General features: G+C 47.1%; 1 protein-coding gene across 2 annotated transcripts in view; it reads left to right on the top strand.

Moving 5' to 3' along the window:
- Window positions 1–20,711, top strand: part of CLCN7 (Cl-/H+ antiporter 7) — a 36,001-nt gene that overhangs the window by 2,551 nt on the left and 12,739 nt on the right. Inside the window, exons 2-16 of one of the 2 annotated variants that reach the window (XM_035131096.3) lie at window positions 3,272–3,343; window positions 4,588–4,659; window positions 5,246–5,311; window positions 6,092–6,224; window positions 6,543–6,652; window positions 7,071–7,151; window positions 7,837–7,899; window positions 10,582–10,665; window positions 11,745–11,838; window positions 13,409–13,473; window positions 13,602–13,718; window positions 14,511–14,565; window positions 15,638–15,698; window positions 17,026–17,164; window positions 19,304–19,397. In XM_035131096.3, coding sequence (XP_034986987.1) covers window positions 3,272–3,343; window positions 4,588–4,659; window positions 5,246–5,311; window positions 6,092–6,224; window positions 6,543–6,652; window positions 7,071–7,151; window positions 7,837–7,899; window positions 10,582–10,665; window positions 11,745–11,838; window positions 13,409–13,473; window positions 13,602–13,718; window positions 14,511–14,565; window positions 15,638–15,698; window positions 17,026–17,164; window positions 19,304–19,397 — 1,306 coding nt within the window. The remainder of the gene's footprint in view (window positions 1–3,271; window positions 3,344–4,587; window positions 4,660–5,245; window positions 5,312–6,091; window positions 6,225–6,542; window positions 6,653–7,070; window positions 7,152–7,836; window positions 7,900–10,581; window positions 10,666–11,744; window positions 11,839–13,408; window positions 13,474–13,601; window positions 13,719–14,510; window positions 14,566–15,637; window positions 15,699–17,025; window positions 17,165–19,303; window positions 19,398–20,711) is intronic. The other variant, XM_088657073.1, reaches the window with a different exon arrangement.

The raw sequence follows: 20,711 nt of genomic DNA, 5'->3' as shown, positions 1-20,711 counted from the left end.
TTGTAGTTTGAATCCATTGCTCCGTGTCCGCTTCTCTGGAGCAGCAGAGAACAACCTTTCTCCCTCCTCTATATGACATCCTTTTATATATTTATATATAGTGACCTTTATATATTTATATATAGTGACCTTTTCTCAGCACCAATCATCAGCTGGATGTTGGGGACTGAATAGTTCTGGTCTCAAAGCGCCCAGAGCCCTAGCAATTAGCCGATGGACAATTTTGCAAAAGTCAGGCATTTCCCCATTTCAGGCTCCCAGCTTAGTGAGTCGTGTCTCCGCAAGTTGTAATAGCCACCCTCTGTTTCAACCCATTCAGAGTTTTGAAGGAGCAGCTCACAGCTTCCCCTGAGTGTTGATATTATAAACACGGAGACTTTACACTCAACAATTTGATTTGATCGTTCCCAGTCTTGCTCTTGAGTGCAAAGCAGTTGTCTCGATCCTCTTGGAGTCTCATGAGGTCAAGCTGACAGCGGTGTGGTTAAATATATGAAACGCTGTGATTTACCCCCCTAGCTAAAATGCATTCCCTTCTTAACCAAGTCAAAGTGTTTCATTATATTTTGGAATGTCACATGTTGGCAGTCAGGCTGCATGTGCCTTACCTCGAAAGAGGAAATTTCCCACAATAAATGTGTTGTTTTTTGGCCTTCTGAGCCCGTTTTATCTCTGCAAATCTGTTTTTTTTTTTTTTGAAGTTCTGTACTGTATTTACAACAAAAAATTGTTGTAAGCTGCTTTTGGAAGACTATGGAAGGGAAAAAAACCAGCACGTACATATGTTAGTATTTTTCCTGCTGCTCAGGAATTGCCTCTTTCCCCTAAGCGAGCTTGACAGAGTGCTTTCTTCTACCTCTGAGATCTTGAATGATTGGAACTAAAAGCTCCAGCATCAAGGGATCTATCATAAAAGCCCTGGATGAAGAATACTGCCTTAGATTTCCTTGATTGTGAACAGTTTGCATGTCATTTTGCTCGTTGGGCAGTTTGGCAGCCCACTTAATAAATTAAGGATTGAGGAGGAATCGCTCTCGGAACCGATTGCCTCGTGGCCTAAATATGGGGATTATGTTTGCACATCTCTGCATCCCAAATTGAGCTTTGGGGCCTCTGCCCCCCCCCACCCCAATCGTACACCTCCAAGACCAGGAGATTGTCTTGTTCCAGGTGTGTCTCTCTGCCGCAAAGCTTTGCTATTGTTTGAGTTTCTTCCTGGCTGCTCAGGAAGTTCTCTAGGGCAGTGTTTCCCAACCTTGTGCCTCCAGATGTTTTGAGACTACAATTCCCATCATCCCTAACTAGCAAGACCAGTGGTCAGGAATGATGGGAATTGTAGTCTGAAAACAGCTGGAGGCACAAGGTTGGGAAACACTGCTCTAGAGAACTGGGAGCCAAGTCCGTCCATTTTAGGATGCCGCATTTGACTTGGAAAGGTGAAATGCTGTCTCTTTGTGTTGTGTGTATAAACAGATGCTGGGAATTGTGATGGTTTGTGCTCCCCTGAATTCTTTGTTTCCCAAGTGCTCTGATGCTGTGCAGAGCATCTCCTCTGCCCAGCAGTTATCAGCCAGCGTGTTTTTTTTAAACTCCTTTTTTTTAAGCTAGCAGTGATCTGAGTGACCCATGACCAAGAACTGGAAATTCAGCCTCTCATTCAAGTTCTTTCCTTTCAGACTAGCAAGCTGTGACTTGCTGGTGTTGACTCCTTTCCTCCACAATTGACATAGATAGTTTTTCATTTCATTTCTTAAAAATTATATATTATATTGATTGTAATAAAACCTCAAAGCGGTTGACAAAAAGACTTCTGTGGGCTTTGTTTTCGTTGCATAAGGAGAAGGATTATTTGAATTACGATGTCTTAAATTCCTTCAGTATTACATGTTTTGTTTTTTCCTCCTCCTGTTTTTCCCCCTTCTAAAATCATTTCAGTGCTCCTCCCTTGAGTTTCATAACATCCAGATTGACACACAGTTAATAATATATTAAAAGGACAACAGCACAAAGCAGTGCATCTGACGAAGTCCTACTCGGAGGAGACCCACTGGAATGGATAGAATAAATTAGTTGCGTCTGTTAATTTCAAGGGGTCTAGCATTGGATAGAAGCCACAGGTTGGGGGAGGGGATGAAGATCAGTGTTTGAAATTAGCCAGGCGCCAGGCGCATTTTGCACTTAGCTATCGGCCGCTTGCGACCAAGTGAAGGTGCCCAGGTGCCAGGATGGCACCGGACATCTCCGTCATCTGAAGGTGCGTGCCTGGGGATGCTTGGATCTTGACTGTTTTCACACACTAACAGCACATCCTGTAGAATTCTATCGGTTTATTTTATCTGTAGAATCAGAATGCATCTCTGGAACCAAAATGCTTTTTCTGCAGCCCAAGCAGAAGCAGCAGTCACCATTAAGAAAAAGAGGTTGGAATAGGCCAATGTATATGTGGACCTGCCCCTGGAGAAAGTGACTTTTATTCTTTAAGTCAGGCATCCCCAACCTGCGGCCCTCCAGATGTTTTGGCCTACAACTCCCATGATCCCTAGCTAATAGGACCAGTGGTCAGGGTTGATGGGAATTGTAGTCCAAAACATCTGGAGGGCCAAAGTTTGGGGATGCCTGCTTTAAGTTCCCATAGTTCTTAAACTAGCACAAGGTTGTCATCTGAACTACCCAGATGTTTAACTGAATACACACTCGCACACTCACAGGACCAACCCTCTTCATATTTATTTTATTTTTATACACCGCTTAACTGTAAAAACAAACAAACCCAAAACATCATGGTTTACAAAAAAAGATAATAAACCCATATAGGGAAGTTTTTAACGTTTGATGTCTTATTGTGCTTTTCATTCTGTTGGGACTCGGGAGTCGCCCAGAGTGGCTGGGGAAACCCAGCCAGATGGGTGAGATATAAATAATAAATTACTATGATTATCAATAATTTTCTTGTCCTTGCTGTTCGTTTTAGATTCTTTATAATATTGATTTTTAAAACTTTTGTAACCTTCCCTGTGAGAAATAAAATTAATCGTAGTAACATTTATTTTAAATATATACATATTCCTGTTGCCTTCCTGTCCACATATTCAACTAACCCAGCCATTTACAAACACAGCAATCCAAATGGCAAGGGTTTGGTAACCAACTGTGGAAGGACAAGACCATGAAAATACCTTGCCTTTTCATCTAAGGACGAGGTTTTACCTGAGGCCTGGTAGCCGATTCCTCTGACTGGCTCACTGACATGCCTGTTTTTTTGCCCCCTCAGCTCACCCCGTCCTCCTCTTCCTTGCGACTCGGGCGCATGAGCTACGTGGATCTCGATGACGAACACGAACCAGTAAGTGGGCATTGCAGAGGGGGAGCCAAGAGGCTGCTGGCTAGCACTCAGAAACTGCCTCGGAGGGGACATTTGGGGCACCCTCTAGAGCAGAGGTTGGCAACCTCTGGCCCACGGGCTGAATACGGCCCACGAAGGCCATTTATCTAGCCCACGGGCTGCCCGTGAACCGAGCCGCCCGCTAGGCGAGTCCCCCGCGCACTGCACTAAACCAGCACGGCAACTCGCCGAGTGGCGCCAAAAATGGCGCCTGCGCAGCCGCTGGGAATCACTTCTGCGCAGGCGCGATTTCCGGCACTGCGGACATGCGCAGACGCCATTTCCGGCGTCGCACTGTGCCTGTCCAGATAACCTTGTCGATGCCTGCTCTAGCATGGGTAGGCAAACTAAGGCCCAGGGGTCAAATCCAGCCCAATCGCCTTCTAAATCTGGCCCACAGACAGTCCATGAATCAGCATGTTTTTACATGAGCTGAATTGTGCTTTTATTTAAAATGCATCTCTGGGTTATTTGTGGGGCATAGGAATTCATTCATTATTATTTTTCAAAATATAGTCCGGCCCCACACAAGGTCTGAGGGGCAGTGGACCGGCCCCCTGCTGAAAAAGTTTGCTGACACCTGCTCTAGAGAAGGGAGAAACTTTTGGTTGAGCCTGAGGGCCACATTCGTTTCTGGACAACCTCCCGAGGACCGCATGCCACTGGTGGGCGGGGCCAGAAGCAAAAATAGGCGGGGCAACGTATGCAATTTTCCCCATTTATGCTCTAGGATAGTTTCTCCTCTCTCACACGCATCCCTCCCAAGGTTCACATGGAGAGGCCTGGAGGGCCAAATTTGGCCCCCAGCCCTGCGCTTGTCCTTCCAAGTTGGGGGCTGATAAGACAACCCCCACCCCACTCTGGTGCCCTTCTGGACAGATGTTCTGGACTACGGTTCCCATCTGCCGCAGGCCCCAGAACACCTGGAGGTCACCAAGTTTGAGAAGGCTGCACCTCAGCCCCGAAACCTCAGGCCTAGCCAGGTATTTAGAACGCTGAGGTGTTTTGAGGTCTGTTGCTGGTTTCCATTTTGCGAATGTTTTAATTGCTTTTACGAATGATCTCACTGCTTTTATTATTTTTGCAAGCCGCTTTGAGGTTTCCTACGATCAGGCGGCGTGTTGATTTCGTGAAATAAAAATAAAATAAAACGAGCCCAATTTTTGATAGGCGCCGTTAAGAATCGTGACGATTGTGTCTTGCAGGAAATGGATCCGCCTCGGGCGCACCCCAGCGAGATCCCTCACAGCGAGAAAGTCCTCTCTCTCAAGTACGAGGTGGGCACCCAGCTTAAGGTTCCAACTGGAAAGGAACTGGCGTGCGATGGTGGGAACGTTTGTTATAACCCGGGAGATCTACCCACCACCTGGGAGAGCTACCCAGCAGATCTTGTAAACAATAAACCCACAAAAGTTACAGAGAAGTCTGCCCCTCCTTGTTTGCTTATTTTGCACAGAGGTTTGGAGCCTGGCGGCCCTCTGGGTGTATGTGAATCTTGTTAACTAAATAATTCAACTGGTTAAATTAATAAAAAGCTGCAGCATTTGGTTGTTTTTCTGTGCTGGGCAAGGAGGAAGAGGCTTCGGTTCTTTTCAGTGCAGGGCACAAGGGAGGTAAATAACATCTTGTCCTTCCTCCGCTGATTCGGCCTCCGTTGAATTCCTGTTCGCCTATGGTGATCAGGCGACTACTACTTGAATACAAGGCTGCATGAGAGCATTGGTGGGATGGCGCAATCTTGGAAAGTGCTGCTTTTAGTAAGTTTTGAGGCAAAGTGAGCCTTTCCCGAGCAGGCTGCATTCCCCTGGCTTCCTGTTTCTATTTTCTCACTTCCCTTCTCTCTCTTTTTTTTGCTGGTTGCAGAGCTTAGACTATGACAACTGTGAGAACCAGCTGTTCTTGGATGAAGAGAAGAGGATCAAACATACGGTCAGTCCATCTCCAGGGCCGAAGGATTGCTGGGGTGTTCCTCCTGCAAAATCTCAGATCTGGTTATGTGTACGGCTCCCTCCCCACATCCAAAAGTCCTCAATTTAAAAATACAGCAGAACCTAATCTGTTGTTGTTGCTGTGCGATGTCCAACTGCATTCTACTCAGAGTAGACACACTGAATATAATGTAATATCCCTTGATTTCTTCTCCATATGACTCATGTTTGACACAACCCAATATTATTTAGTCAGCTTATTCGTTGCTTGCTACGCCGAGAGCCTCTAAGTGACTTATAAATCTTTTTAAAGCATCACGTAAAATCAGGAAAAAAAAGCAAAAATCCACAGAAAATGTCAGTAATGGAAGCCATCATCCAACTACATAATAACTTTTATAAAAGTTATTTTAAGAATTTTAAGAATTTGTTATATATCATTTCCCAGAATGCTTTTTATTACCTTACAAGGCCACCACATATGATAAAAGGTGCCTTCTTTTTCTTTACATTTCCAGCAGATATTTGCTACGTACATTTTTGCTAGCTTACTGGGAGTCAAATACCAACGGTATTTACCATTTTCATACATTTTTCTTTCAATGTACAGCACGCCGAAAATTTCAAACCGGTTTCCCATAGCCTTTCCCAAGCTGAATGTCCAATATTATGCCCCAAATAGAGAGATGATTTGTATTAGGCCGCTCATGAATTGAATCGTGTCAGTAAGAAGCAGCATAATAAGGCAGACCCCCTCTGATTGCAACTTCTTCGAACGCAGGCGTTCCGGACGGTGGAGATTCGGCGGTGGGTCATCTGCGCCATGATCGGGATCCTTACCGGCCTGGTCGCTTGCTTCATCGACATTGTGGTGGAATACATTGCTGGGATGAAATACAAAGTGGTGAAGGGCAGTATCCTTTGAGCGCACGGCAGTCACAGAGCATATGTCCGTGCTGCCTACAGTGGGCGCACTCCCGAGGGGGGCATGGTGCGGAGGGTGCCCTCCCAGGTGCAGGATATCCGCTCGGCACCCCCTGAATGAAGTTGCACTGCTAGCAGAGGGACTCGGGAGCGGACCGGTTTCATCACTGATAAATCGCCGAGTGAAACCAACATTGCGGTCCTGGGCAATATGTCGATATATCACCCATGCCTATTTTACACACATCCCACCCTCTCCCCAAATCCACGGCCAGATTTTTTTTTTCCTTTTAACCTGCTTTCCTCAGATATTGACAAATTCACCAAGACAGGCGGCTTGTCCTTCTCTCTGCTGCTCTGGGCCACTCTAAACGCGAGCATTGTGATGCTCGGGGCTGTTATCGTTGCTTTTATTGAGGTAAGGCCTTCGCCTGGGTCCCTCGACCACCATTTTGCAATTTGTGCCTTGGCAAAGGGCGATGCTCCCAGTGAGTTTCACGATCACGTTTCTGCCCCGCCTTTCCTTCAAGGAGCCATACGCACTTTACACACCCCATCTTAACTCTCACAACCACCTTGTGAGGTAGCTAATACTGCAAGAGGCAGTGACTGGCCCAAGGTCACCCAGGGAGCTTTGCAGCTGAGGGGGGATTCGAACCGTGGTCTCCCAGGTCCTAGCGCGGCATTCAAACCATGACACCACACTGCCTCTTACGATTTGCGTGTGGTTGTTTTTGTGGAGGGTAATATGTAGCAACTGCCCAGTCTCAGAGCTGTTTGAATGACAGAAATACACCCAAGCAAACTTATTTTCTCTGTTGTTGTTTTTCTTGTAGCCTGTGGCAGCTGGTAGCGGAATACCTCAGATCAAGTGTTACCTCAATGGAGTTAAGATCCCCCACGTGGTCCGGTTGAAGGTGAGAGAGGGAGGGCAGGTTTTCAGAATGTGCCTCCTTTCCCCTGATCCACCTGAGACTTTTATGAGGGAAAGTTGCCCCTCCGCTTCCTTAGTAAGAACATTGTGTGTGTGTAAGTAAAACTGGACCTGAAAAATTGCCCATTTCTCCGCCACACATGCGAACATGTTGTTAGATCTGCCTCCATTATGGGATCTGCTGCTTTTCACCTAGGGCCTTATTTGCACTTTGCATTTGAAGCCAGTATCATGCTGCTTTAAACAGCTATGGCTCCCCCCGAAGGATTCTGGGAAGTGTGTTTTGTTAAGAGTGCCGAGAGTTGCTAAGAGAGCCCTTTTCTCCCTCACAGAACTACAGTTCCCGAGCGGTTTAAGTCAGTCCCTCTTACCAAGGAGCTCTGGGAATTGTAGCTCTGTGAGGGAAATAAGGATCAGCAAACTAGTTCACTGGTCTTTGGTGACAAATATCAGAGTAGTCCTCTCACATCACTTCCTTTGGAACGAGAGTCTGTGTTTTGGTTCGGCGCCTATTTCTTTTCTGGCGAGATCTTTGAAGGTTAAACGTGGACCCCTCTCTCTTGCGTCAGCTCAGCGCTTTGTGGCTGAGGGAACTGATCATAGGAGCCCAGAGTTCAGTCCAGAATGGGAACTTTAAAAAAATAATAATGCATCTCCTTTCTTTGTAGACACTGGTGGTTAAAGTCTGTGGTGTGATTTTCTCTGTGGTCGGAGGCCTGGCGGTTGGAAAGGTAACCAAGGAGAGAAGCGGAAACTTCACCCCAAAAGGCAGCTGCTCCCGTCTTTCCTATCTAACAATGCCACCTCCTGGCTATTTTGCATTGCATTCTGGGAAGGTTTCTGCTTGGCAGCCATTGCTCTCAGCGGCGCTTCTCCATTAGCCTTTGCCCTTGCCGTTTGTATTAGCCTGTACCCAACTTCCGCCTCAGGATCATGACGAGCGAGTTGTGCTTCGCAGCTTTGGCAATGGAAGGAAAAGAAAACTTTGGCTCAGGAAGCTTGTTTTGCTGTGATCAGAATCGGTGTACTGTGCTTTAAACTCAAACAAATTATTATTATTATTATTATTATTATTATTATTATTATTTATTTATACCCCGCCCATCTGGCTGGGTTTCCCCAGCCACTCTGGGCGGCTTCCAACCAAATATTAAAAACAGTACAGCATCAAACATTAAAAACTTCCCTAAACAGGGCCGCCTTCAGTTGTCTTCTAAAAGTAAAATAGTTGCTTATTGCCTTGACATCTGGGAGGGCGTTCCACAGGGCGGGTGCCACTACCGAGAAGGCCCTCTGTCTGGTTCCCTGTAACCTCCCTTCTCGCAATGAGGGAACTGCCAGAAGGCCTTGGATCTCAGTGATAGGGGGGGAGACGCTCCTTCAGGTATACAGGACCGAGGCCGTTTAGGGCTTTAAAGGTCAGTACCAACACTTTGAATTGCAATACACTCACTCCTCTTAACTGGGTGAGTTCTATATTTTCCCTCTCACTAAGCAGAGGCTGTTAGACCATGAATTGCAAAAACATAACCCAACGCAGCCCTCTGTACCCTCGTCTGCTAACTTAGGTTTGCAGCCTTGTCGTAGAATGATGGCCAGCCATTTTTACAATTGACCCCTTTGTATCGCAGACTTTTTTATGCGGGCCCATTTAAACGCATTCCCCTCATTTGTACTGTCTGAAAGGTTCCCCCCCCCCCAAAAAAATACCCTTCCAGAATAGGCTTTGCTCTTGTGGTATGAATACACCAGATAACAATATACCGTATAATTTTGGGCTACCCTCTCTTCAACACTATTCAGAGAGACCTGCCAGCGACCCCTTTGAAGCTTAAAGTATCTAATTGCAAAGAATTTGTAATCCAATATGCCCGAAACTACTGTTTCAGGATATTTAACCGAGATTTTTAAAGTCAAATTCAAAACTACTTAATTTTACTTAATGGCGGCGATTGTGTCTTTTATATGTTTTATGTGTTTAATATGTCTGGATTACAAATCTTTTATGGGTGGTTTTTTTTATCATTTTATTGTCTAAATTATGCCAATGACGGCTGAATGCATGAATGAGTTTTAACCGTGCGCTGCATGAAGACAGACTCTCTTTTATCTGCACCTTGAATCCTATTGACACCTGCAAAGAAAGGAAGGAAGGAAGGAAGGAAGGGAAGGGAGGAAGGGAGGAAGGAAGGAAGGGAAGAAAGGAAGGAAGGAAGGAAGGAAGGAAGGAAAGGAAGGAAGGAAAGGAAGGAAAGGAAGGAAGGAAGGGAGGGAGGAAAAAAAAGGAAGGAAGGATCAGGAGCACATTCGTGGTTCTGTTGCCCAAATTTAAGTCACCTGGCATCAAGGTGATGCCAGGTGATTGACTGGTGGGCGCCTACTGCTTGAATGCAAAATAAATCCCAACAACATCAAAGTGGTTTTCGGAAAGAACAGAACAATGAAATTGGCAGTAGAGAAAAATCGAGAGCAACTACTGCAAACGGTCCAAAAAGTAATTAAAATCAACAGTAGAACTGAAACCCAGATTAAAATACACACCAGCATTCTGCATGTCCGGGTAGGCTTGGGTAAACAGAAATGTTTTTAACAGGCGCGGAAAAGTGTGTGGCGAAAGCCCCCACCTGATGTCAATAGGCAGGGAGATAGATAGATAGATAGATAGATAGATAGATAGATAGATAGAATTTATATGCCACCCTATACCTGGAGGTTTCAGGGCGGTCCCAGAGTGTAGCACCTGTAACACTGACAGTTTCACAGATGGAAGTGGTCGGGTGAGCAAAGGTGGAGTAAGGCAATCTCTCAGGTTTGGGGGTGTATTGGGCTTCTCTAGCAAGCAGCCCTGAATTTGGGTTCAGCAACTCTCATTGCTGCAACACGTTAAGGAGTGCTTGGAGCCAGTGCTGGATTTACGTATAAGCTAAACAAGCTATAGCTTAGGGCCCTATTCTCTTGGGGGGCCCCCAAAAAAAATTAAAGGGAAAAAAACCTGGATGTACATTTCCAAAATATAAGATTATAATAATAAATAAAACCTACATACAGCAACAGAGTTTTGTGTTGTGTAGGCTCCTATGATGTAAGTCATGGGCCCTGCCTGCTAGCCTGCTCCCTCAAATATCACTGGTTCCTCAAATATATAGGGTGCCTACATTCTGCATGGACTGGTTGCACGGCAACATGTGCAAATGGCTTTAGATACCTATTAGGTCCATAAATTACCATAGGGCATATATTCAACACAAAAAACAGCAACCATTTGTTGTTGACAAAGGACATCTGGACATATAAAGGGCCCCATTACCTTCAGTAGCTTAGGGCCCCATCACACCTAAATTGGGCCCTGCTAGGAGCACAGTCTTGCAAGCCAGCTCCTCCCTCCCTCTAAATTCTGCTTCTCTTGGTTTCAGGAAGGGCCGATGATTCACTCTGGAGCTGTCATCGCTGCTGGCATATCTCAAGGCCGGTCAACTTCTCTGAAGAGAGACTTCAAGGTTCGTTTCCTACAAATGGGTTGCTTGCACTAGGTTTCCAGCCCCCGGAGGGCAGGACTTCCTCACTGAGTGGCGGCTGCTGCTGTCTCTCATAGCCCCGATCCTGGTAGCAGATGTTGGAGATGGCAGGGGGCAGGTATGAGGCTTGCCTCTCTCCCACTTCACAAGCTTAAAGCATTTTGCACCCTTTAACCAAAAGGGCATACCCAGGTTACAAACCTGCGTCGCAAAAGGAGTCTCTGCTCTCTAGCATGAAAACTGCATAAACAGACATAGCATGTGAGAAAAAGGGGGTGGGGAGGGAAGAGGGGAGTAGCAAGCTCAGACTGTTAAATTGTCCAATTGTCTAATTGGCAATTATCAATAACACAGCTTTGTGAGACAGAAGGATAGCAGAGGAATCTATCTGCCTACGAACAACTTTAGCTGTGTTCCAGACACTTGCAAAAATACTCGCCCAGTACACTCCGTCACAAATGTCAAGCCTCGTTTCTAAAAGGTCCAGAAACTTTTCCTTCCAAGTTTAGTTAACATTCCGTAGCATCGAAAGCTTTATCCAACTTTTCTGTGCCTGTGAAATAACTCACGTCCACTCCCTTGTTCATTAAAACATAGAGATTTATTGCTTAGGGCAGTTCAGCCGGGAGAGTTCATCTTCATCTCGGCTGGAGCTGCGACACAAACAGACAGAATAAAAACATACAGGCCTCCCATCAGATCTGTGAGCAGAGCAGGTGACATTGGCTGGACCAAGAGGAAGGCAGTTGTCGCTGCCACAATCATTTCCTTGGAAAGCAGACTTAATGGCCATTGGGACCCTTGCAGGAAGGGGTTTGATGCAGCTGCCCTTCTCCCTCAGCAAAGTTGCTTTGCAGTCCTGGTTTGTCTTGTCAAGCTAGCATCCTGCACAGTACACAAAGGAAGCTGCTGCTGGTCTTTGTGGTGGGCTCATTCATTGGGGGGGGTGCATTGCTTGAGTTACTTAGGGGTTGCAGAGCATCCAGGGCTTTTTGTGCTCGTGTGTGTTAAGAGACCCATGTCCCAAGTTCTAATCCACCCCGGGCTGTGTTTGCTTTTAGATCTTTGAATATTTCAGGAGGGACACGGAGAAGAGGGATTTCGTCTCTGCTGGAGCTGCTGCTGGCGTGTCGGCTGCCTTTGGGGCTCCTGTCGGTAAAGTGCCTTTTCTTTCCCACAGGCAGAACTAGAGAGGTGTTTGCTGCGCTTCATTAGTATTCTTCTTTGCCGATCCCTCGTAGCCGAGTAAGATTGTCTTCCATAAACACGGTTTTCACAATGAGCCCATAAGTGACTATGGAGGCCAATTCTGGATCCACACGTCCTTCCACAGTGGGGACATTGGTTTCCGGGCGGGAGTTGATCACGGTGTGGATTTGCCAAGCGCGCCTTCCTCTTAGCACGTTTCTCCCTTGGGTCCTGAGATCGAGTGTCTTCAAAGTCCACGACACCTTTGGTAAAGGCTGTTCTCCAACTGGAGCGCTCACAGGCCAGTGTTTCCCAGTTGTCAGTGTTAATACTACATTTTTAAAGATTTGCCTTGAGAGAGTCTTTGAGCCTCTTTTGTTGGACACTAGCATTACACTTTCCATTTTTAAGTTTGGAGTAGAGTAGTTGCTTTGGAAGACGATAATCAGGCATCCGCACAACATGATGACCAGTCCAACGAATTTGTTGTTGAAGAATCATTGCTTCAACACTTGCGATCTTTGCTTCTTCCAGTACACTGATATTAGTTCGCCTGTCTTCCCAAGTGATGTGTAAATTTTTTCGGAGGCATCTTTCAAGGAGTTGGGGGTGGCGTCATTGTCATCCTGTTATTGATTGCTTTATCCAAGCGTCTCAGAGCATCTGTGTCCTCTGGCAAAACTGTTTACAGTGGTACCTCTACTTACAAATAACTCTACTTACGAATGGAGCTCCGTCCGCCATCTTGGATGCGGTTTAGATAGGATTTTTTCTACTTACGAATTTTTAGATAGGGTTGCTTCTACTTACGAATTTTTTCTCTCAATGCATTCCTATGGGATTCGACTTTTTCGACTTACAAATGTGTGTTCGGACACATTAAATTCGTAAGTAGAGGTACCACTGTACTGTGATCCACTATGAACCATAATGATAACTGTGGTAATAAGGATGCTAATACTATATATTAATAATATTAATACAGTAAGCATGCAACTTTCTCTTGCTTGTGCGACTGCAACCTTATGTGGGCGGGGGAAATGAATTAATAAATGGTGAACCAGGGAAACTCTAGGACCCTGTCAGAGCCTTGCGCCTCCTTCCCAAAGCCCAGCGCCTCGTTATCTAGGTTTAAGAAGGCACCCCTTCCGATTGCACAGCCGTAAATTGTTGTTAATTGTATGCCGTCCTATACCTGCAGATCTCAGGGCAGTTCACAAAACAAAATTACAATATAAAAACCACAAAGTACATAATAAATATAAGAAGAGAATCAAACCAATAACACTTTTAAAGAGGCATTAGATGTCAATCAGCCAAAGGCCTGGTTAAAGAGCAACGTTTTCGCGGGGCGCCTAAAGGTGTACAATGAAGGCGCCAGACAGGCCTCCCTGGGGAGAGCATTCCACAGACGGGGAGCCACCGCAGAAAAGTCCCGTTCTGAACCCACGCCTGGTGTTCCTACCTTGAGCGGCTCAGCTCCTGCCTCCGAGTGGACAAGCCAAGTCTCACTGGCTCTACCTTTCCCTTCCACTAGGTGGCGTCCTGTTCAGCTTGGAGGAAGGCGCTTCTTTTTGGAACCAGTTCCTGACCTGGAGGATTGTGAGTCTTGGGGGGGCTGGGGGAGCTTTCCGAGTGGGGGGGGGGAGTTGGGACTGCAAGGCGAGTACTAGATGGACTGACCAACTCTGGGCATGCTCTTCACTGCTCTCCTCTCTCTCTCTCTGCAGTTCTTTGCCTCCATGATCTCCACCTTCACCTTGAACTCCATCCTGAGCATTTACAAAGGGAATCCCTGGGATCTGTCCAGCCCAGGACTCATCAACTTCGGCCGGTTTGACTCCGAGGTAAAAGGCAACACCCTTTCGAAGCTTCGCTGCTGCTGCTGCTGCCTCCTCCTCTGGCCTCCACACATGAATTCTCTACGTAACCAGAGAAGGAGTGGAGAGAAGTCAAAATGAGGGATACAAATGTAAAGGAAGATTATTGTTGTTAAATTGAAAAGTGAATATATATATATATATATACACACACACATATACATACATACAGTGGTACCTCAACTTACGAAGGCAATCCGTTCCGTGGCGCTCTTCGTAAGTCGAAACCTTCGGATGTCGAAGCGCCCATTTTGCGCATGAACAAAGCGCGATTTTGCACCTTGCGCATGCGCAGATCGCACGAGCTGCTACTGCGTAGGTGCAGAATGCGCGTGCGGCGAAAATACTTCCGGGTTTGCCGACTTTGTCAGCCGAAACCTTCGTAAGTCGACGTACCACTGTATATGGTTATTGTCCCCTTCCTGAAACACTGAAGAGCTTCTGCCAGTCAGTGTAGGCTAAGTGGCCCCAATGGGCTTGCGTCAGCGTAAGGCAGCTTTCTATGTTCCTCATTGCTCATTTGGTAGAGCAGGAGACTCTTAACCTCAGGATCGTGGGTTTGAGTCCCATGCTCCGACAAAAAAGATTCCTGCATTGCAGGGGGTTGGACTAGATGACCCTCGGTGGTCCCTTCCAGCTCTACGGTTCTGTGATATTGTGAAAACATGGTGGTGCAGTAGAAGGCAGTCCCGTCCTTGAGCTGCATTACTGCTGTCGCAGTTTCCGGAGCTCATACCTGCTTTCTTTCTTCCTTTGCAGAAGATGGGGTACACTTTTCAAGAAATCCCAATCTTCATATTCATGGGAGTGGTGGGTAAGTGCCCCTATTTAAGCAACACGATAATGTGATTTCCCTGTTTGTGCATCGATCCTTTCCACAGATGTTACTCCAAGGTTGTATAATAAGTTATGCTCCCGTGGGAGCTGGGTATGTTTAGCCTGGAGAAGAGAAGGTTAAGGGGTGATATGATAGCCATGTTCAAATATATGAAAGGATTTCATATGGAGGAGGGAGAAAGATTGTTTTCTGCTGCTCCAGAGAATTGGACACGGAGCAATGGATTCAAGCTACAAGAAAGAAGATTCCACCTAAACATTAGGAAGAACTTCCTGACAGTAAGAGCTGTTCGGCAGTGGAATTTGCTACCAAGGAGTGTGGTGGAGTCTCCTTCTTTGGAGGTCTTTAAGCAGAGGCTCGACAGCCATATGTCAAGAATGCTTTGATGGTGTTTCCTGCTTGGCAGGGGGTTGGACTGGATGGCCCTTGTGGTCTCTTCCAACTCTATGATTCTATAAGTTCCACCAGAAATGCATGCCTTACAAGCAGCAGCAAATCTGTCATGGTCGACGGCTAGAAAGGAGCTGAGTCTGTTATCAGCCCAAAGGCCATTTTGGGGCATGCAGTCATTTCTGTGTTCCTTTCTTTTCACAGGGCAAAACTCCTCTGTGCTCTGTTGACTCCACAACCCTCTGCATTTCTGCAGAGATTCCAGCATCTGGCAAAGAACTTAATTCCTTAATACCTCGGCCCCTGCACACAATAAATAATTTTCCTCTGTGGAACTGGGGGGATTTCCTGGCTTACTGCGAGCCCCAGAAGAAGGGGAGATGGAGGGGGAAGCCATGACCCTATGTCGGGGGGGGGGGGTAGGATTTTCCTGACCTAACAGCAGAGTGGAAATGTAGAGGATCTCCTTTGCAAAACTGTTCTCCACCTTGCCTTCATCCCAGTCAGTTGCATCATTTCCACAGCTGCCCCAAAGAGAGAGTTATGGGATTTCTGCAACCTTCACTGCTAGCTTCCTCCATGATGATTTGTGTGGTTTTGAGTAGCTGGTTCTTTGCTCTGACCTATTGTCTGATGTTTTTCTTCCTCCTGGCTGCAGGTGGAGTTCTCGGAGCCATGTTCAACGCCTTGAACTACTGGCTGACGATGTTCCGAATCAGGTAAAAACCCCGGCAGAAGGTAACCCGGAATACAACAAGCAGCAAACTTCAGACCCGGAGCAAGGACTGGAGTAAAGCCCATTGCAGAATGGCTCAAGTCAACTGCTGTATATCCAACAATGGATGCCTCTTTAAAAGGCTTTGCCTTTCAGCTTTTGACAGCGCCGGGCCCTTCCTTTTGAAACGGGGTTCGGAGCTTAGCTCTGTTCACAGGCGGTTTTGAGCTGAGCCACCCAGAATTTGGCTGAACCAGCATTTCAGATGCTGCTTCACATTCCTGCCTGGATTTTTGTTTGAGCCGGAAACCTGCGATAGTAATTTCATTTGCATTCTTCTTCTTTTTGTAAAAAAAAATTAAGTTTGGCACACTTCTGCCTTTGTCAGGCCTCTGCCTATTTCCCCAGATGGCTTCTCTTTTGGGGCGAGGGTTGCTTTCACGGAAGCAAATGAGCTCATCTCTGCAGCCGCCCACCTCGCTCGAAAGCAGCCAGGTCTGGAGAAAGGCCATCTGATTTTTAGCTGAAGGAAATAACCGAAGCGCCTGGGCAGGAACTCCTTTTTAGGGCTTACAGTTCTGGGACTGTGGTGTGTGTGTACCTGTTGGAAACAGATGGAAAGAATCATAATAATAAAAATAATAAAAATAATTTATTATTTATACCCCGCCCATCTGGCTGGGTTTCCCCAGCCACTCTGGGCGGCTTACAACAGAAAAATGAAATACAGTAAAATAATCTATTAAACATTAAAAGCCTCCCTAAACAGGGCTGCCTTCAGATGTCTTCTAAAAATCTGGTGGCTGTTTTTTTCTTTGACATCTGGTGGGAGGGCGTTCCACAGGGCGGGCGCCACCACCGAGAAGGCCCTCTGCCTGGTTCCCTGCAACTTGGCTTCTCGCAACGAGGGAACCGCCAGAAGGCCCTCGGTGCTGGACCTCAGGCAGAACGATGGGGGGTGGAGACGCCCCTTCATAGGCTGCCACTCATCTCCTTAACTCAGTTTTCTTTTTTATTATTACATTTTCATCTCACCTCTCCTCCAAGGAGCTCAAGGTGAGATGCACACACCTCTCCCTCCATATTTAATCCCCAGAACAACCCTGTGAGGTTGGTTAGGCTGAGTTGGTCAGTGACTGGCCCCTATTGGTCGCCCAGTGATTGGTGGAGGGTGCTCCTGTCACGCCAGTCTCGAAGCCAGATCCAGGTGGCTTCCATATTTGGAAGTTGGAAGGGGCTGCCATCTTGTCCTTTGCTTCAGGTGGCAAAACGCGATGGGCCGGCCCTGCTCCCTAACCCCTTGTGTCTTTTCTTTCCTTGAAACTCCCCAGGTATATCCACCGGCCGTGCCTGCAGGTCATCGAGGCCATGCTGGTGGGCGCTGTGACAGCGGCTGTGGCCTTTGTCATGATCTACACCTCGGCAGACTGCCAGCCCCTGCAAGGAAGCGGCATGGCCTACTCTCTGCAGGTGGGAAACGAGCGGCAGAGGGGGACTCTGTGTGTGCCGGTCGCCTCCCAGAATGGACGCTTTCGGGCAACGGGGGCTTGAGGCAGGAGAGAAGTGGAGGCAGGTCCATCAGGCATTTCCCCACCAAGTTCAGTCTTCCCTCAACCAGACCCCACATGCCTCTCTCTTCGCTCACAAGAAGGAAATGAGTTTCCTCCGGCTTCGTCTCAACACTGTGCCCTTAAAGCACATTCTTTCCCTCAAAGCATACCTGCCAAGTTCCTCTCTGAAAAATAAGGGACCGGACCGAAATTAGCATACCGGAAGTAGCGCGGTGGCCATTTTGGGACTGGGCGGAGCATGCTCAGAAGTGACTTTTGATGCTGCTGTGCCCAGTTCCAAAATGGCTGCCGCACCAGAAGTTGCACTGCAGCCATTTTGGAACTGGGCAGAGCAGCATCAAAAGTCGCTTCTGAGCATGCTCCGCCCAGTTCCAAAATAGCCGCCGCACCAGAATAAACCGGGGGAAAACAAAAAAATCCGTTTTTTCGGCTGGGGACAGCTGGAAAAACGGGGGGTTTCCCGGGGAAAACGGGAGACTTGGCAGCTATGCCTCAAAGAAGTCTGGGTATTGTGGTGTTTTTTTAAGGGTCTCTGAGAGCTGTAATTCTGTGAGGGGCAAACTACAGTGCCCTGAATTCTCTGAGGCCAAAAATGTGTGTCCAGATGTGTTTTCAAGGTGCAATGTGTACACGTGACTTTCAGCCTTACCCTTGTAGAGCTCAACAGGGAGGAAGATGGGGGGACAATGCTGGAATTAGTCATCTCCAGCTGTTGTTTTCTGTGGCTCCCTCTGCTGTCTGTCTCCCTGCTTTCAGCCCAATGGGAGCTAGCCATTGTTGGTGGGATGCCAGGCGCATCCAGCTGGCAAGGTTGTGCCGCCGCTGCCCCTGGCAGTGAGCCCAAGTTTGCATGTAGCTTTGGCAAGCAAAACTCTCTGGCATCATGCAGAGAAGCTTTTGGAAATATATGTGTCTGTTTGGAGTGTGGGGGATCGGCTCTTCCTTTCATAAGTGAGCAGTGCTTTTACGAGAGGACAGCAGGCTGGTACACACATTTGCGATTTGATAACACCCCTGGGCTTATTTGCAAGCCCTTCTCAAGCCAAATCTCTGAGCCGTTCCCTGGCCCAGATGCTAAACGGCTCAGGACCGCAATCCCTCAAGGACCGCCTCTTCCCATATGAACCTCCCTGGACCCTGAGATCATCTTCTGAGGCCCTCCTTCATGTGCCCTCTCCTCAAGAGGTCCAGAGGGTGGCTACACGAGAACGGGCCTTCTCTGCAGTGGCTCCCCATCTGTGGAATGCTCTCCCCAGGGAAGTTCACCTGGCGTCTTCATTATACACCCTTAGGCGCCTGGCCAAAACGTTCCTTTTCAGCCAGGCCTTTGGTTGTTCCGTTTGACATCCTAGGTAAAAGTAAAGGGACCCCTGACCATTAGGTCCAGTCGCTTTCTGACTCTGGGGTTGCGGCGCTCATCTCGCGTTACTGGCCAAGGGAGCCAACGTACAGCTTCCAGGTCACGGGGCCAGCATGACAAAGCCACTTCTGGCAAACCAGAGCAGCACACAGAAACACCCACTGTAGCGGTCCCTATTTATCTACTTGCACTTTGACGTGCTTTCGAACTGCTAGGTTGGCAGGAGCTGGGACCGAGCAATGGGAGATCACCCTGTCGCGGGGATTCGAACCGCCGACCTTCTGATCGGCAAGCCCTTGGCTCTGTGGTTTAACCCACAGCGCCACCCGCATCCCTGTTTGACATCCTACACCCTTTTAAAATGTGGCTCTTTTCTTGGGGGGGGGTTGTTGTTATTGGGTTGTTGTTTTTATTCTGATTATGTTTTTATTCTGGTTATTCTGAACCGCCCTGAGACCTCCAGGTATAGGGTGGTATATAAATTCGATTATTTATAATAATAATAATAATAATAATAATAATTGTGTCCAGAGCTCGTAAGGCAGTTATATAATGGAACAGCGGCCTGTTGCATTGGACTCCCGCTTCTTTTTCCTTTTCCTTTCCTTTCCTTTGTCCCCCCCCCCTTTTACTGCTCCTGCAGTGACACAACTTCTCCTTCCCCTCTCTCTCCGCCAGCTCTTCTGTCCTGATGGCGAATACAACTCTATGGCTGCCGCCTTCTTCAACACGCCGGAGAAGAGTGTCGTCCGCCTTTTCCATGACCCCCCAGGTTGGTTGCTCCCCAACTAGCAGCGCCCAACCATTGCCAGTTGACGGGGGGACGCGTTCTTCCTGATATTCTAAAGCAAGGTTGGCTAGCTCCTATCTCAGGGGCTTAAATCTAGCTCCACGACCAGCAAATGTTCTTCCCCATTCCCAACAAGACCCCACTGATTTTGGTGACAGCATGTTTAGATAGATGGACAGACAAACAATAATTATCTATCTATCTATCTATCTAATCTTCTGAGCACAGTCTTTCTTTCCAAATTATTTTTATTATTTCTCCAAGTTTTTACAAATCAAACCAAATTACCTAATTTAATACCATTTCTTTTCTTAAAAAAATCAGGTTTCCCGCTCCTGTTGCCAACATATGTCCATCTGTTCCTCCTGTAGCTCCATCACCTCTTCATTAATATCCATTTCATCCTTCACTTATTGTTTTCCATTCTTCTAGCCACCCCTTTTACAGTCTTTGTAGGTCAAAACAAGCACTTTGAATTGGGCCCGGAAATTTATGTGATCTACCTGAATTACTGCAAATTGTTTTGGTTTTTTTTTTTTGTATTCGAGGTGGGTTTCATTTGCTTTTAAACTGTGTTATCTCCCAACCTGCCTGGTCCTTCCTTGCATGCATCCGAAGAAGGAGAGCTCTCTCCAGCTCTGTAGGAGATGCAACTTGTTCCATCACTTAATCTGCTTCCACAGTTAATGAGTCTCTTCTCCTTCCTCCCGCCCCCTCCAAACGTTTAGCCTAAATGTGCATTCCTGAAATCTAAAACGGGGCGGCAGGGGGCTTGCAACAGTCCTTGGCTTTCCTCCTCTCTAAAGGCTTTACCTGATGTTCCTGTGGCAGAGAAGCCGGATGAAGGAATCAAATATTCTTTTCACAGTACCCTAGAGCCCAGCCTGGGGTTTGTTCCCAAGTCCATGATTTGTTTTGCTGCACACAATGTTTTAATTAGGAAAGGCACGTAGAGATGCCCTAGCGGGTATTATCAGAGGGAAGGTTAGGGTGATTTGGATGTGTTTTAGATGTATAGTGATACAGTCGTACCTTGGAAGTCGAACGGAATCCGTTCCGGAAGTCTATTCGACTTCCAAAACGTTCAGAAACCAAAGCGCGGCTTCTGATTGGCTGCGGGAAGTTGCACCGAGAACGTTCAGCTTCTGAAAATCATTTGAAAACCGGAACACTCCTTTCCGGGTTTCGATCGTTTGGGAGCCGATTTGTTCAGGAGCCAAGGCGTTCGAGATCCAAGGTACGACTGTATTTTATGCATTGTGACTTGCAGTTATTTTTATTGATCGTAGTTCAGTA

The sequence above is a fragment of the Zootoca vivipara genome, chromosome 13, assembly GCF_965207765.1.
Source record: "Zootoca vivipara chromosome 13, rZooViv2.hap1.1, whole genome shotgun sequence".
NCBI classification, from domain to species: domain Eukaryota; kingdom Metazoa; phylum Chordata; class Lepidosauria; order Squamata; family Lacertidae; genus Zootoca; species Zootoca vivipara.
This window is presented reverse-complemented; position numbering and strand designations above follow the sequence as displayed.